Raw genomic sequence first — 16,938 nt, forward strand, 5'->3', positions numbered from 1 at the left:
AAATATCTTTGCCCAACTTGAGGGGGAGTGTTAGCGAGTCCTTACTTAGTTAGGATTTTGGTTCCTTACGATGTTAGGATTTTAGTTACTTACTATTTATCTAGTCATATTATAATTGAGATTTATTTCCTATTATAATTTATATTTACTTCCTATTGTAATTTAGATATATTTCCTATTTTATTAGGGTTAACACATCTTTGTACTTATATAAATACCTCTATATTGGAGAAGAATAATAAGATGAGAAAATATGAGAAAATATGAGTCAATATGAGCGTATTTGAGCATAACTGAATATTTGCCCTACTTTGTTTGACACTAACAATACACAAACCACTTGTTCCAACGATTTCACAGTAGCTTCATTATCGTACTCGTCGGCGAGGTCTTGGGTGAGGATGGTCTGGGCGATGGCCATAACCATTTGCCAGCGCCGATGACGGAGAACTTGATGTGGCGCATGGTGGAGGAGGGAGAAGTGGCGCCGGAATGGGCTTGAAGAAGGCCTTGGTTAGGTCGAGGCCGCTGAAAAAATTATTTTAAACTTAAAAAAATTAATTTTTAACTGAACAGTGAGTCATGTGCCTACCATGTGACATTTAGACATAAAATTGCATGAAAACTAACAGCAGAGGCTAAATTGGCCATTTAAAGTAATATGAGGGCTAAATTGGCTGAAAAAATAATTCATGGTGGACATTTCAAAAAGCGCTATAATTTAGGGGGGTATTCGGCAGTTTACCCAAAATGTTATGATAATCTCAGAGAAGAAAAAAATGTTAATGACAAAGTTATGAACAAAACAACACTATTTTCTCATTCATGATGGATTTTTAAGGGAAAAATTTAAGGGTAAATCTAAAAATCATAATTTAAAGTACAAAATTCATTCACATTAGATTTTAAAAAATTAAAAAATTAGGAATTCACCTGATTTTATAAGTTTCTTATAATCATGCCTTCAAATTCCAAAGCTTGCATAAAACATCCGACTTAGAAAGCTTTGGTCGAATTGTATCACAAAGTTTTGGTTGATTTGAAGATTAAAAGTTCAAAAGACCTTTTGGTTGATCTGAAGAATAAAAATTCAAAAGACAGATTTGAGAGAGAGAGAGAGAGAGAGAGAGAGAGAGAACAAACCAAGAAAAAAAAAATCTAAAACATGTTAATAACAAATAGGTAAAGAAAATTGGGGAAATTGGCGGCTTCACCCCTGGCTTACCTAATTTATTCACTAATATCCTTATTTTGAAACTCAATCACAAATGCCCCTCATAAAAACTCTCTATTGACAGCCTATTACCCATCCTTCACTTAGTTTTTTTTCTTCTGAGTCATTGCTCTCTGAAATACTCTCATCTCTCTAGCCTTTTCCTCTTCCTTTTCTTCCTTCTGCCCCTCTCTCACTTTTGTTTGGTACTTGGTGTGAGTTCAAGTCCTTCCAAATCAAATTTGAGTGAGATTGTACATAAATTTGTTGAAACATAATTGTGGCTTCCTCTTCTTCTTCTTCTTCTTCTTCTTCTATGATATGCTATCTTTGAGATGACACCCCCAATTGCTTTCTTCTTTGTTTCTTCTTCTTCTTCTCCTCTCTGATATGCTCTATTTGAGATGAAATCCCAATTTTGCATATCCTCTCTCTCTCTCTCTCTCTCTCTCTCTCACACACACACACACACACACACATTGATTCCCAATTATCCATGTTCTTCTTTTCCTAGGTCCAAAGACCCATCTTCCTCATCCACATCATTAGCCACAAGCACCGCCAACAAGTTTACAAACCCAATTTGTATTATTTGTTCTTGAAATGGGTGGATTGGCATTGACTTTAAATTTTTGTTTGAAACAGAAGCATTTATTTGTCTGAAACCCAACAAAACTTTCCAAGACATACTTTAAAAAAACAGTGATACGACAAGGATAAAATAGCAATACAAGACCAATACGATGACAATAGTAAGACAATAAAAAACTTAGAAATTTCAGATTTATTGCGTATATATTGCTTGTTTATTGCAATAAACGTGCTCAGCAAGATAACTCTAATACAAGCTCTCTCCCTTTGTGTATATTGCTTGTTTATTGAGTGTGTATTGCTTGTTTATTGCATGTATATTACATGTTTATTGTGTATTTATTGCATGTGTATTGCCTATTTATTGTATGTATATCGCATGTTTGTTGTAGACCTCGCCAAAGAACCCAAAAAGAACAAGGTACGAGTTGGAAGATATAACTAAAATGAGAGGATCTATTAGTCAGACCTTACCAAAAAAACCCAAAATTTGTTGCACAATCCCAAAATTTTATAAACAAGATTAGCATAATATTCCTCAAAAGTTCTTGTATAATCTCACTAAAATAACATTCTCTACACAAGCTGAAAATATTAATTGTAAACCTAGAGAGTAAAATTTTAAATTAAACCTACAATTATGTTTCAACAAATTTATGTACAATCTCACTCAAATTTGACTTGGAGGGACTTGAACTCACATCAAGCACCAAAAATCCAAACCCATATATGAAATTTAAACAAAGAGAAGAAAACCCAAATGTGAAGGAGAAAAGCCGAGCTAGCTACTTGAGACGCCATGCATGGAGGTCGAAAGAGGGGGCATAGAGTGAGAGATTGAGGTGGAAAGGGTGAGGTCGTCGTTGCCGATGTGGGGGCGAGTGAAAGAGATAAGAGAGGAGAGAAGGGTTGAGAGAGAGACTGAGAAATTGTGAAAAAGGATTTGGGAGAGCTCAGAACAACTAAACAAAAGTGAAAGAAGGGTAGAAGGAAGAAGTGGAAGAGGAAGAGACCAAAGAAATAAGAGTATTTCAGACAGTAATGACCCAGGAGAAAAAAAAAAACATAAGTGAAGGATGGGCAATAAGCTATCAATAGGGAGTTTTTATAAGGGGCATTTGTGATTGGGTTTCAAAATAAGGATATTAGTGAATAAATTAGGTGAGCCAGGGGTAAAGTCGCCAATTTCCCAAAAAATTGATGGGTTAGAAAATTGAAAACAGGGTGCCCGTTTTCTTTAGTCAAAAGGCCCCCTATTTTCCTTTCTTTGGCCTGATTGTCAAAAGGAATAAAGGGTTTATTTTAAAAAATTGAAGTGTAGATAAATAAAGGGTTTATTTGGGTTTCTTTTAGAAGTGGGCTAGAAAAAAAATTGGAGCCTCAAATATTTGGGGGCCCTATGCCGTCGCCCAACCCGTACAAGCTATGAGCAGGATTTGAACACATCATAAGGCCTTTTTTATACCAGTGATAATGCCGGAGGGAGGTGTTCTCCTACACACATTGTCAGCGGTATCATAGAAGTTCGAAATTGGAACAATTAGTCTGTAAATCAGGTCCTTTTCCACTTAACAAGACTCAGGTCCTTTAAATTGAGACAATTAGTCATAGAAGTTCGAAATTGGAACAATTAGTCTGTAAATCAGGTCCTTTTCCACTTAACAAGACTCAGGTCCTTTAAATTGAGACAATTAGTCTGTAAGTCAGGTCCTTTTTCACTTAACATGACTCAGGTCCTTTTCCAATGAACAAGACTGTTGACCTTGACCAAATGGCAAGGCCTTTTGTTAAACGCTTCATAACCCTTTGTAAAGTTAATGAGGATTCTCTTTCTTCATTCTATGTGAGATATCACCATATTAAGAGTTAGTTTTTAAAGTTTTGATTGATCAAAATGAACCGTCAGCCTTTTTATTTTGCCAACAATGATCAATAGGATGAGATAACCTTGTGTGTTCTTGTTGGCCCGAACTGATAAATTTCAACTGGTTTGTTCTCTGTTTTTTGTTTTGTGATAATCCCATCTGGTTAGTTGATTGACTGACAAATAGAACCAAAAGCATCTCTATTTGAAGGAGGAACCATTAATAAAACCAACATATATTGAATTAGAATTCCAAATAAGTACCAATGATACAGTAAGCTAAGGTTAACCTGGTCGAGAATTGTCTAATTAATAGATCCAATGTTCATTGATAAAAACCAAAGAACATAGATTTTCTTGTTTTTTTGGTTGATTGGGAAAATTTACATTCAAATAATGTATACAGCTTCAATTCAGTCCCAAAAATCTTCAAATCTTGAGGTACTTCACCATGAGCTCCAATTTTTGTCAATAAAGACTCCAACAGCTCAAGTACATAACTTTTCTGAGAGAATACTCAGCTTGATTGATTCTTCTCTTCAGAATTCATTTTGTTCAAAACCATAGCAGCAGAAGATGAAGATGAAGAAGAAGAAGAGAGTTCCTTGGTTTGTAAGAAAGATCTCATATTGTTCTTGGCATGCTGGTGCACAGACCTCATGGTGGTGCAACTCCATCTGCAGAAGCCTTGATCTTTCAAAGCCTCAACAGAAATGTGATCTTTTTGCTCTTGTTTCTGTGCTGATTGAATTAGTTGGGACCCCAGCAGCTCAAGTACATGACTGTCCTCAAAGACTCCTCTGATTTCTTCAGCTTCTCATCTCTGACTTTACTGAAAGCAGCTGAAGCAGAAGGAGATGAGAGCTTGTTGGCCTGAGAAAATGACCTGAGTTGGGTTTTGGCTTGCTGGTGCACAGATCTAAGAGCAGAGTTCCATCTGCATATCCCTTGGTCCTTCAATGCCTCCACAACTCCAACACTTGCTGCCACAATAGCCTTGCTTGCACTTGATGAACTCATCACGATTATGATTTCTTTTCTCTTCCTTACTGACCTCTCTTTGATGCTTTCAACTTCTCAGTTGTGAATGTGAAAGTGAATGTTTGAGTGTATTGATGGAGAAGATGACCTTCAGGTGCTCTTTATATAGGGGATTTCTTTTGAAAAAAGGTGGGCTTGTGGCAAAAAACCAGAGCTGGTTTTGTTTTTCTCCTGGTTCTTTTGGTAAGGTATGTGGATGTTTACACTATTTGGAGATATTACTGTTTTGTACATGCAGATGCAGGGAATATGATGTACTAGGCAGGGGTAAAAGTGGAATTTAAGATTTTGGAGTTTGGATAAGCACAGAGTTTTTGTTGCCTCATGGGCACATGGTTTTTTGTTTAAATTATTGTATTTAGGCCCGCAGTATGGGAGTGAAACCATTTGTTTGCTTGTTTGACTTGGAGTGTGGACCGAGAGACAAAAGCAGAGTCTCTTGTCTCTTGTCACTTTATTTTGGTATGTGGGCTAGTAATTGCGTCTGGGAGTGAAACCAGTAGTTTACTCGTTTGTATTACTGAAAATGTGCTCACGTTGGATAGTTAATGAATTGCGTGAAGTTCGACTACTTCCTTCATTACCAATTGATTTTAGAGTGGAACTTCAACTTCCTTCAATAATTACGTGAAGATTACATTATTATATATCACATTGGATAGTTGAGAAATTGGGTGAAGTTGGACGACTATTGCCAATTAATTTTGGAATGGAATCTCAACTTCCTTCAACAATTACTTAAAGCTTACATGTGGATGGACGGACAAGTGTCCCTAACATTGCCCCCTCCCCCCCCACACACCAAAAAACAAGAATGTTTCCTCTAAATTTCCATCACTCTTGTTGGAGAAGTGATCAAATTAGGGTTCACATGTCGGTTCTTTCGAGGCATGTTGGCATCAAATAGAGATGCACAAATGACTTCCAATAAATGTCGGTTCTTTCGCTCAACCATCCCATTTTGTTGGGGAGTGTATGGATATGAGCGTTGATGTATGATGTCATGATCCTATAAGAATTTGTTGAGATCATGATTAAGAAATTTGTCACCATTGTCAGAACGGAGAACCTGAATTTGGGCATGAAATTGAGTTGCAACTATTTTATAGAATTGTTGAAATGTTAAACTGACTTCCCCTTTGGTTTTGAGAAGGAACCGCAGGTTATTCGGGCACAATCATCAATGATTGTGACAAACCATCGAGCTCCAGCCGGAGTAGCGATTTGGGCAGGCCCTCAAACATCAAAATGAATAAAGAGGAATGGAACCATACTTTTATGTGTACTTAATGAGAACGAAATACGATGGCTTTTAGCTAATTCATACGTATCACATTGGAAACTGGAAACATCAAAATTGGAAAATAATGATGGAAACAACTTCTTCATATAACCGAACGAGGCCTAATTAAACTTCTTCAGATAACCGCATCTCCTTAATATCTTCCACCAAGTTCCCTTCTACTTCAAAACACTCTTTGTCAGAATTGATCCTATCTACTGCCCCTTGCACATCTATTTCAAACACAACGTAGGAGTGAAACTAGGATTGATTGATATGATACAATGCTAAAATATGAATATGGTTTGAATACTTTAAGTTAATTGTATTCTTCTCCATAAAGAGGTATATATAAGAGTTTACAATAGTACTTTACAAGAAAATAGATACAATAATTAATTAGGAGAATATATCCTAATTATATAAGGATGTGTCAACTATATAAAACAAGGAAGTAAATCACCTAATTAACTTAGGAAATAAATCTTTTTGATTTAGTAGATTAACTCACGTCAACAGTTTGGGCCTATGTAAAAAATCTTTGGCTTAAAAAACCCCCCAAAAGGAGGAAAATCCGCCAAAGGAAAAGAAAGGCCTCCCACTTGACATCGAATACAGAAATCAACCAATAGATTTTAAATCTGCAGCAAGCAAAGAACTCAACCAAGGAGGCTTCTCCTCAATCCATGTTTGTGTTCCTAATGGCATATTGGGCTAGCTCAGGAGCAACTACATTACCATCCCATCACTGCCATTCACACAACCAAGGAGGCTTCTCCTCAATCCATGTTTGTGTTCCTAATGGCATATTGGGCTAGCTCAGGAGCAACTACATTACCGTTCCATCACTGCCATTCACACGAGAAAGATCTAAACCACAACCGCATCTCCTTAATATCTTCCACCAAGTTCCCTTCTGCTAAAAAACACTCTTTGTCGGAATTGATTATATCTACTGCCCCTTGCACATCTATTTCAAACACAATGTAGGAGTGAAACTATTTGTTTACTTGGTTTGGTGTGTACCGTGGGCAGAAAAACAAACATCATAGTGTCTTTCCTTCTCTCTATTTGCTTCGGCTAATTATAGACGTGAGTCTACTATGTGTTGATATGTCATTAAAGAAATAATGAGCATTATAATTAGGTTAATTGTTGTTTGATGATTTAGTCTACATATTACATGAATTTCCTCCACAACAATTACATGAATTTCTTGCACTATAATTAACGTGATGGTATTGCTCATCGCAAAAATACGAAAAGAAAGGTACCTCCCACCATTTCTGAGAGCACCATCAACACTCATTTGATATAAAATGTGTGTAAGCATAAAAACTTAAACATTAATAAGTAGCTTGATTAATGTTTAAGTTTTTGGTGCATAGAATAATCAATTGTATATATCATAGAGAATTCAGGGGATCTAATAAACAAGCTGAATTAATATTCAACCGGGACCTCAGCAGCTGAGCTTACTTGAAACGAAAGCAGAGGATGAATAGGAGGAAGGAAACCATGGGATGTGTTGGGCTATAGCTTTTGTTGGAGAAAGAAACCATTCAAGACAATGGATTTTACCCAATTAGGGCAACTCAATTATGTTTCACTACTAAATACTCAAATTTATAGGATCATAAATCCTTCAGTTAAAACGAAGTAAATAATGGATTAATAAGAAAGGGCAAAAAGAAAAACTCGAAAAGAATGATCAAGGCATCAATTGCTCAGAAATATGTGTGCTTTTGCTTTATATGGTAATTGTCATAACATACCATAATTTACATCAACTTGCCCCAAGCAAGCAAGCAGACATGAATGAATTGTCTGCCATTTACAACGATTGCCTTTGCCAGTAGTATGTAACCCAACAAGTTTATATATCCTGATCATTTGATATATATATATATATATATATATATAAAACTCAAGGAGCCATTTCATGGGTTGTGTCATCTTGTTTCATCCTTGTGTTCATGCTCAAGCTCCATTTCAGCAACCGCTTGCACAAAAATCTGATCTTTTTGCTCTCTGTCTCTGTGCTGATTGAATTAGTTGGGACCCCAGCAGCTCAAGTACATGACTGTCCTCAAAGACTCCTCTGATTTCTTCAGCTTCTCATCTCTGACTTTACTGAAAGCAGCTGAAGCAGAAGAAGATGAGAGCTTGTTGTTGGCCTGAGAAAATGACCTGAGTTGGGTTTTGGCTTGCTGGTGCACAGATCTTAAAGCAGAGTTCCATCTGCATATCCCTTGGTCCTTCAATGCCTCCACAACTCCAACACTTGCTGCCACAATAGCCTTGCTTGCACTTGATGTACTCATCACGATTATGATTTCTTTTCTCTTCTTTACTGACCTCTCTTTGATGCTTTCAACTTCGCAGTTGTGAATGTGAATGTAAATGTTTGAGTGTATTGATGAAGAAGATGAACTTGAGGTGCTCCTTAAATAGGGGATTTTTTTATATAAAAAAGGTGGGCTTGTGGCAAAAAACCAGAGCTGGTTTTGTTTTCTTCTGTTTCTTTTGGTAAGGTATGTGGATGGTTACGCTATATTTGGGGATGTTACTGTTTTGTACATGCAGATGCAGGGGATATGATGTAATAGACAGGGTTAAAAATGGAATTTAAGATTTTGGAGTTTGGATAAGCACGGAGTTTTGTTGCCTCACGGGCACATGGTTTTGATTTAAATTATTGTATTTAGGCCCGCAGTATGAGAGTGAAACCATTTGTTTGCTTGTTTGATTTGGAGTGTGGAACAAAAGACAAAAACAGTCTCTTGTCACTTCATTTCGGACTGTGGGCTAGTAGTAGCAATCTGGGAGTGAAACCAGTAGTTTACTTGTTTTACGTGCAAATTGTAAATGTAATTGTGAAAATGTGAAGATGAAAATGTCTCATATTGAATAGTTGAGAAGTCTAACAACGACTTATAAGGAGTTGGATTATTTTCTCCAAATTAATTTTGGGGTGGAACATCAACTTCTTTGGAACTCACATGATTCTCACACGTGAATGGACGGATGAGGGTCCCTAACATCTGCTGCCCTCCAAAAACTAGAATGTTTGCTCTAAATTTCCATCACATAAGTGATCATGTTGGAGTTCACATGATTGTCACATGTGGATGTACGTCGATTGAGTATCAATTGGTATTTGATGAAGAAGAAACATAACATACTAAATTAATGAGGATTCTCTTTCTTTCTTTTAAATGAAATATCACTAAATTAAGAGTTAGTTGGTTAGTATGTGATAAAAGTGTCATATACAGTTGATGAATTAGATGGCTAATAAGATGCAATATTGACATGTCTGGTGTGTGTTTGTTTTATATTTGAAAAACGTAATGCTCTAAGATTTTCTTCTTGTTGGGTTGGGAAAATATACATTCAAATCATGTATATACAAGCTTAAACTCAGTTTCAAAAATAAAATCTAAGTGGTACATCCTCAACTACCTATAATATTGGAGGGATTTCAATAAGGACCCGAACAGCTCAAGTACATGACTTTTCTTAGAGAATCCTCAGCTTGGTTCTTCTGTTCAGAATTCATTTTGTTCAAAACCATAGGAGAAGAAGAAGAAGAGAGTTCCTTGGCTTGTAAGAATGATCTCATATTGTTCTTGGCATGCTGGATCAAAGACCTCATGGTGTAACTCCATCTGCAGAAGCCTTGATCTTTCAAAGCCTCGACAGCTCCAACACTAACCGCTGCGATCCAAGCTCCTCTTGTTGCACACATCTTCAGTTAATCCAGCAGAGCACTCTGCTTTTTTATGTTTCCGGGGTGTTTTTTTTTTTTTTTTTTTGGTTTCTTTTGTATGGAGGACTATGCTTTGGACCCTAACACTGAATGTATATATATACACACACATAAAGCAAAAGACAAAGACAAAGTGGTTTTGAGATTTGTGGAAATCCGGAAGAAGCATTTGTCCCTTGTAGATGATTAGTATTCTATATAAGACAAATTCTGCAGTGGTTTTCTGTGAGAAAACCTGAGGTTTTGCATCTTGTTTTTTGATGAAGCAACGGAAAATCTCAGCTATTTGTCTCCTTTTGTACATGCTTTTCACCCATTCATCCCTTCTCTGCTGCTCTGTCTTTATTAATTTGCTTCCCTTCAAAACTGAAGGATGATGAAGGTGTATTTTTGTCTCCTGATACGTACGATCCATTTCGTTCTACTAGCTACATTCGTGTTTCATCTTATCAAATTTGTGTCATGCTCGTACCAACTTGTTTTTGTTCTACACGTTTTTGAATATGGATTTTTTGTGCAACTTTTGGAAGGGATATTTTGATCATTCATCTATTTCTTTTTCCAAATGTTGCTCATTTTCAATTTTCAAATGATTGGTTTAGTTAGTGGCGGAGGTGGAGTTTGATATTTGGGGGGGCCACAAACTTAAAACTATGGGATTTTTTGTGCAATCCATACTATACTCTTTATACATTCAAAGAGGTGAGAAGATGGTAGGGGGCCCATGCCATCTCAGGCTTATGAATAGCTCCGCCCCTGGCTTTAGTCCTATACGAGAGGCTACGCAAGTTGAGGTGATGAATCACTCTTTTTCGCTGTTAAAATCAATCATCATTGTCCCCCTACATAATTTAGCATGAAAATGAATTAATTACTGAATTACCACTTGATGATCCCATAATTTTGACAAAACACATCCATCTTCACTACTTTTGAAATCTAAAAGCTAGTAGCCATTACTCCAATCAAGAGACACATATTTAGCCCAAAACCCGTTTAACGTTAACCCAAAAGTCACGAAATAAGTTAACAAAAATACTTCAATATGTGCGCAGTGACGGATCCACCATGGGATCAATGGGGTCAGACGACCCCATGGTAGCCCTGAAAATGGCTTGGAGGTTCTTGGTTTCTCTTGGCAGCCATGGCATGTGCGTATATATAAATATGCTGGGGAGGAATTGGATCATTAAGTTGGCACACATGGACATGTTGGGATGCTGCAATTTGAAAGGACCCACTTAAAGACACATAGTACAATGTGCCATGAGTTTTCTGAAGATTTCTACATGTTACGTTATGCAAGATCATTTATCGGTTGAGAAATCAAACTGAATATATAAAGATATATTAAATCGATTATCTTATTTTAGCCCTTCAAAACGGATATCATACTCAGAAAATGAAAAGTAAAATGAAAATGTTTTGATTTCTAAATCAAAATTATAGATATTTGAAGATCTAATTCAATGTTACCAAAATGATTTGATGGATTTTCTAAAATTAAATTGTAAACTAAACAATAATTAGTTGCCCTCTTATCACTTATTTTGTTATAACAAACGTTCTAAATCCACTTTTAATTTTGGGAAATGGAAAAGAAAGCAAGTTAAAAGAGTGAATTAATGGAAAATAGTTTTTCTTGGCCAAAATTAATAGAAAATAGTTTCATAAGATATGAATAAGGGGAAATGGACCATGATGGTGAGTTTTATTTCGGTTTTGCATGTGATGGACATGTTGGACTTGATGTTCTGGGAACCGAACTTGCTGCGTTGCGGTAAGGTTTGTTAATGGCTTTGTGGAGAGGTTACCAAAATTTTCTTTCGGCTTCTGATTCTCATGAGGCAGTGTCGCTTGTTATTGGATCTGGCGAATGTTGGAGCAATCTAGGCAATCTGGTTGAAGATGTGAGGAATCTATTGGTGCATTTGCAAGTGCGTGAAGTGTTTTATCAACCTCGCAAAGGGAATGAAGAGGTACACCTTTTGGTTCACTTCAGCTTACATGAACGGTGGCGATTGTTTTGGGCTGGTTTACGCTGGTGGCGAATAGAGAAGCTGCTTAGTGTTTTTGAGGGAGGTGTGTGATACTCTTTTTCCTTGACCGAATTTTCCTCCATTGGAGTTTTCAAGGCAAGGTTTTATGAGGTCCCCCTAGGTGCACCTCCTTTCTCTAGTTTTTCTTGTTGTTTCTTGAATGTTATTTTAATTGTTTCTGAAGAAGTAATAAAGATTGTTTATTTGATTATTTTTAAAAAAAAAAGGGTAAATGGTAATGCTAGTAAATAAATATTTGTGTCAATTATCAGCAGGAAATAGTTGTCAATGTAAAAATAATTGGGAGTTTCACTAATACACCCAAAATAGGGACTGAAATTATAAAAAAAACCCAACATGAAAAACACTTTAGAAACACACCCAAAACCCATTTATTAAACACACTCAAAATCCATTTATAAACACACCCAAAAAATATACAATTGTTGATTTTTGGGTTGATTTTGGATGTGTTTCTATGTTTTAAACAGTGTTGAATTTTTTTTATAAATTCATGTCTAGGATTGGGTTTATTTATAAATTTGTAAAAATAATTTGATTTGAAGGTGATTTTTAGTAAATAAATATTGTGTATCAATTATGTGGTGCAATGAGGAATTTTATAGATGTAGATAGCAATGTTCGAAAAATCGCTAGGCGGTAGGCAGGGGCCTAGCAGCTAGAAGAGTAATCTGGCCTAGGCGTTTTTAAAAAAAAAAAAAAAAATTATTATTTTGTATTATAAATTATAAATTCATACCGAAATCATGCAAAATAAAAGGATATATAAATTATAAAAAATCATAATTGATATAAAACATGGGAAAAAGTTACTACAAAGAAAAATATTTGAAATGAAACGCTAGGACTCTAAATCTAACTTTTCCTCCTCCTCTCCATATCCCTCCAAGACTAGGTTTTATTTAAAGTCAGGCAAAAATAAATAAAATAAAAATATTTTTTTTAAAAAGGACCCAACCCGCCTAGCCCACCTAGGCGGATTTTTTTTTTTAAAAAAAAAATTTATTTGTTGGACGATTTTTCGAACACATAGATAGTAACTCGGTTATGTTTTTATCTTATCCAACCCCTGAAAATCCACCGAATTTGCGCCGATATAGCAGATACTTGGATTTTTCTCCTTCCCGTTCCACTCGGTTGAGAAACTCAAGGAGCTTCCTAGGCGAACCAATGGCGGTGCATCTCTTCAACCTCGCCCCCAATCTTACCGACTCTGAGTCTTATTTGAGGATGACTTTCGTCCATGCAGTAAAGAGACCAAATGCTGGAACTATAAATTCATTCTTCGCAGGGACGATGACCTTCGGCGAGCAAAACATGTTTCCGGAGTCGTTTGTCCTCCTCGACCAAGCTTTCCTGTCCGGCATCAATTTCTTCGACTCTACAGAAATGTATCCAGTGGTTCAGCGAGCCCAGACTCAGGTCAGGGGAGGAGCGAGGAGCGTCGTTTTGGCCACCAAGGTTGTAAAGTAGCTATGAAAGTATCAGTTCATGCTAACAATTTTGTGCCAGATTGGTTTTCACTTCTGATGTGTGAAAATTTGTTCTAATATTGCAGGGAAGTACAGTGTTCATCTAGTATCTCTTGCAGTAGGTTCGACACCTCTCCCTCCAATTCTTTATAGTTTCTTCATGTTCTTGTCCACGTTAGGACTCTGGTTTGGAGACTTAATGGGGCCCCTGCAGATGCTCGGTTGAATCTTTTTAGAGGTCAATTTTCAAATTGTTCATCTCATCTTTTGATATGTAGGAACTTCAAATACTAAAATAATTTTCTAGGATTTATAAATAATTTTAAATTCCACAAAATTAATTACTAGTTATGAAGTAATTTATGAAATTAATTAAAATATTTACATACTAATTCTTCACTAAATAAAAAATATTAAAACATCATATATTTAAAGAGTATAGCCGCTTGGTTATACTTTTAAATAGTGCAATATATTTTAAGAATGTAGCCGCACGGCTATACGAAAATATTCCAGTATTACCGCGCGGCTCTACTCCTTTAATATATTCTAATATTTAAAGAGTATAGCCTATAGCCTCCCGGCTATACTCTTTAAATATATTATGTTTTAATTATTATTTATTTAGTGAATAATTAGTATTTAAAATTTTAATTTCCTTCATAAATAGTAATTAAATATATTTAATTATCTTAAATAATTTGGTGAAATTTTAAAATAGTTTCAATTATTTATAAGTCCTAGAAAATTATTTTTGTATTCTAAAAATGGATTTTAGCCTCCAAACCCTAAATCCAAGTCTTGAATTGGGGACTGTTACTATTGGTAACGGCGGTGTTTTGCGAAACATTCATAATGATAATTTTCTCTGAATACAAAATCGTAATGATAATTTTGGTTTAGTAATTATCTTTGTGGAGTGAGATAGACTGGCGTTTTTTTTGTGAGATTTGTGGCATCATTGCTATAAGAATTAGCCTTTGACTCAAATAATTTCTCTTGAAAAAAAAAATTACAATTATGCTCTGCCTGAGGTAACTATAAATCCATCTGGGACTTGGAGCCATTGTGAATTGTATATACAGTTCAATGTTTCAATCAGTGTACAATTTGGTCTGAAACTCATCAATAACCAAACTCCTTAAATTGACTGCTCCTCCATCTTTTGAAATTGATGCTTTCGTTCTTTTGAGAAACTATATCTGGAAGCTTTCTTTCATGTATGTCACAGACTCTCAATACAAATATACACGATGGAATTATTTATCAAGCCTAAAAAAGAATCCGGTCAGGGACCTAAAATGATACAAAATTCTTCATGTTCTTCCCTTCCAACAATGACAGACACATTAATCAATGGAACCCATCACAAAGCCTTTTTGAGTCCTTAGTGATCATTAAAAGGTTCCCAACCCTCAGCGGTGTGCAAAATTGAAGATTATGACCCCACTTTCAACCTAACCCTCTTCATCACGCAAAACCAATCGAAGATCAGGAATGTATCCGCTTTCTTTGATCAAGGTTGACAGAGAATTTAAACTTGCATAAATTATGTCTGATTGAAGGTGTGATGTGTCTCCAGCAACGAAACAATGGACCTGGCTTTTAACAACAATCCAACTTACTCCAGGAGACTTTTCTAACCCTTTTCCCTGAGCCGTGTTCTTATCTGCCTGACCTCCATCCATAGACCTGCTGCAGCATATATATTAGATATCAGAACATAATTCCCCGCATTCATCGGTTCTAATTCAACAAGTTTTTCAAATATGGTTCCAGCTAACTTCGTGGCAGAATGAAGTCGACAAGCAATGAGCAAGTCTCTCCACACTGATGCATCTGCTTCAACAGGCATTGATTCAAATCTAGGCCTCTAAATCTAACTCTTCCTCCTCCTCTCCATATCCCTCCAAGACTAGGTTTTATTTAAAGTCAGGGAAAAAAAAAAAAAAAAAAACCAAGGACCCAACCCGCCTAGGCCGCCTAGGCGGATTTTTTTTTAAAATTTATTTATTTGTTGGACAATTTTTCGAACACATAGATAGTAACTCGGTTCTGTTTTTATCTTATCCAACCCCTGAAAATCCACCAAACTTGCGGCGATATAGCAGATACTTCGATTTTTCTCCTTCCCTTTCCACTCAGTTGACAAACTCAAAGAGCTTCTCAGGCGAAGCAATGGCGGTGCCTCTCTTCAACCTCGCACCCAATCTTACCGACTCTGAGTCTGATTCTTTGGCCCTCCCTCTCATCCTCAAATACAAATTCATTCTTCGCGCAGGGACGATGACTTTCGGCAAGCAAAACACGTTTCCGGAGTCGTGTGGCCTCCTCGACCAAGCTTTCCTGTCCGGCATCAATTTCTTCGACTCTACAGAAATGTATCCAGTAGTTCAGCAAGCCCAAACTCAGGGTCAGGGGAGGAGCGAGGAGAGTCGTTTTGGCCACCAAGGTTGTAAAGTAGCTCTCAGGGTATCAGTTCATGCTAACAATGGTGTGCCAGCTTGGTTTTCACTTCTGATGTGTGAAAATTTGTTCTGATATTACATGTACCGTCTGGGAAGATGACTTGGATACGAGATGGCCCCAAGTGTTTGAATGCTAAGAATATCACTGAGGCCATTGACGGCAAGTTTGGTAAAGCAAATAGCGCAAACAGTTAATAATTTTGCTTCTGTATAAACGCTTCGTGTTATGCTGTGCTGAGTGATGAGTTATGTAATGTTTAGATGCAGCTTAAGTGTTTTCGGATTGCAGACAGATTACATTGATCATTGGCCTGACCTGATCGGTTTGTATGTAGATAAGTGTTTTCGGATTTTGCTTTCACATTACCATAAATTGGCAGATTGACATGAATCTGCCCCTTTGGGTGAGAAAATGATAGTCATACCTTTTCACTGGTTTTGTTTCAATGTCATGTTTACGTCTTATTTATTGGTATGATGCCCAGTGGTTATTAATATTTTTTTTAAAGTCAATACATTACTTTTGATTAAGTGTATGCATGCGTGCTTGGGTGTGGGGGTATATACAAGCCTGGGCTTCTGCATCTGTGCCATAGCAGTTCATGAATGTCTGCAGTACTCGTTCTAAAAGGAAAATTATTTTGAAAATTATTTCTAGTTCCAGCATTTGGTCTCTTTGCTGCATGTTGTATTTATCGAATAATGCCCGTCACATGTTGATTTACTAATCTGCTTGTATTTCCATTCACAGGATACATTGATATTGCAGGGAAGTACAGTGTTCATCTAGTATCTCTTGCAATAGGTTCGACACCTCTCCCTCCAATTCTTTGTAGTTTCTTCAGTATACAATTTGGTCTGAAACTCAATAACCAAACTTCTTAAATTGACTGCTCCTTCTCTATCTTTTGAAATTGATGCTTTCATTCTTTTGAGAAACTATATCTGGAAGCTTTCTTTCATGTACGTCACACACTCTCAATACAAATATACACGAGGGAATTGTTTATCAAGCCTAAAAAAGAGGCAAAATTTTTCATGTTCTTCCTTTCCAACAATGACAGACACAATAATCAATGGAACCCATCACAGAGCCTTTTTAAGTTCCTAGGGATCATTAAAAGGTTCCCAACCCTCAGCAGTATGCAAAACTGAAGATTATGACCTCACTTTCA

The 16,938-nt window shown here is 36.4% G+C and overlaps 3 protein-coding genes across 3 annotated transcripts; all 3 read right to left on the reverse strand.

Moving 5' to 3' along the window:
- Positions 1 to 4,229: 4,229 nt before the first annotated feature.
- On the reverse strand, positions 4,230 to 4,860 carry LOC103329508 (uncharacterized). The gene has a single exon (XM_008231986.3). It carries the CDS (start codon positions 4,686 to 4,688, stop codon positions 4,419 to 4,421), a length of 270 nt encoding a protein of 89 aa, XP_008230208.1. The 5' UTR covers positions 4,689 to 4,860; the 3' UTR covers positions 4,230 to 4,418.
- A 2,854-nt stretch (positions 4,861 to 7,714) lies between these two features.
- Positions 7,715 to 8,458, reverse strand: LOC103329507 (uncharacterized). Its single transcript, XM_008231985.3, has one exon. The coding sequence runs from the start codon at positions 8,313 to 8,315 to the stop codon at positions 8,043 to 8,045; it is 273 nt and encodes a 90-aa protein (XP_008230207.1). The 5' UTR covers positions 8,316 to 8,458; the 3' UTR covers positions 7,715 to 8,042.
- Positions 8,459 to 9,345: 887 nt separating this feature from the next.
- On the reverse strand, positions 9,346 to 9,843 carry LOC103329506 (uncharacterized). The gene has a single exon (XM_008231984.3). The coding sequence runs from the start codon at positions 9,740 to 9,742 to the stop codon at positions 9,476 to 9,478; it is 267 nt and encodes an 88-aa protein (XP_008230206.2). The 5' UTR covers positions 9,743 to 9,843; the 3' UTR covers positions 9,346 to 9,475.
- Between the last annotated feature and the right edge of the window lie 7,095 nt (positions 9,844 to 16,938).

Source organism: Prunus mume, linkage group LG4 (assembly GCF_029339155.1).
Source record: "Prunus mume cultivar Tortuosa linkage group LG4, ASM2933915v1, whole genome shotgun sequence".
Taxonomy (NCBI): domain Eukaryota; kingdom Viridiplantae; phylum Streptophyta; class Magnoliopsida; order Rosales; family Rosaceae; genus Prunus; species Prunus mume.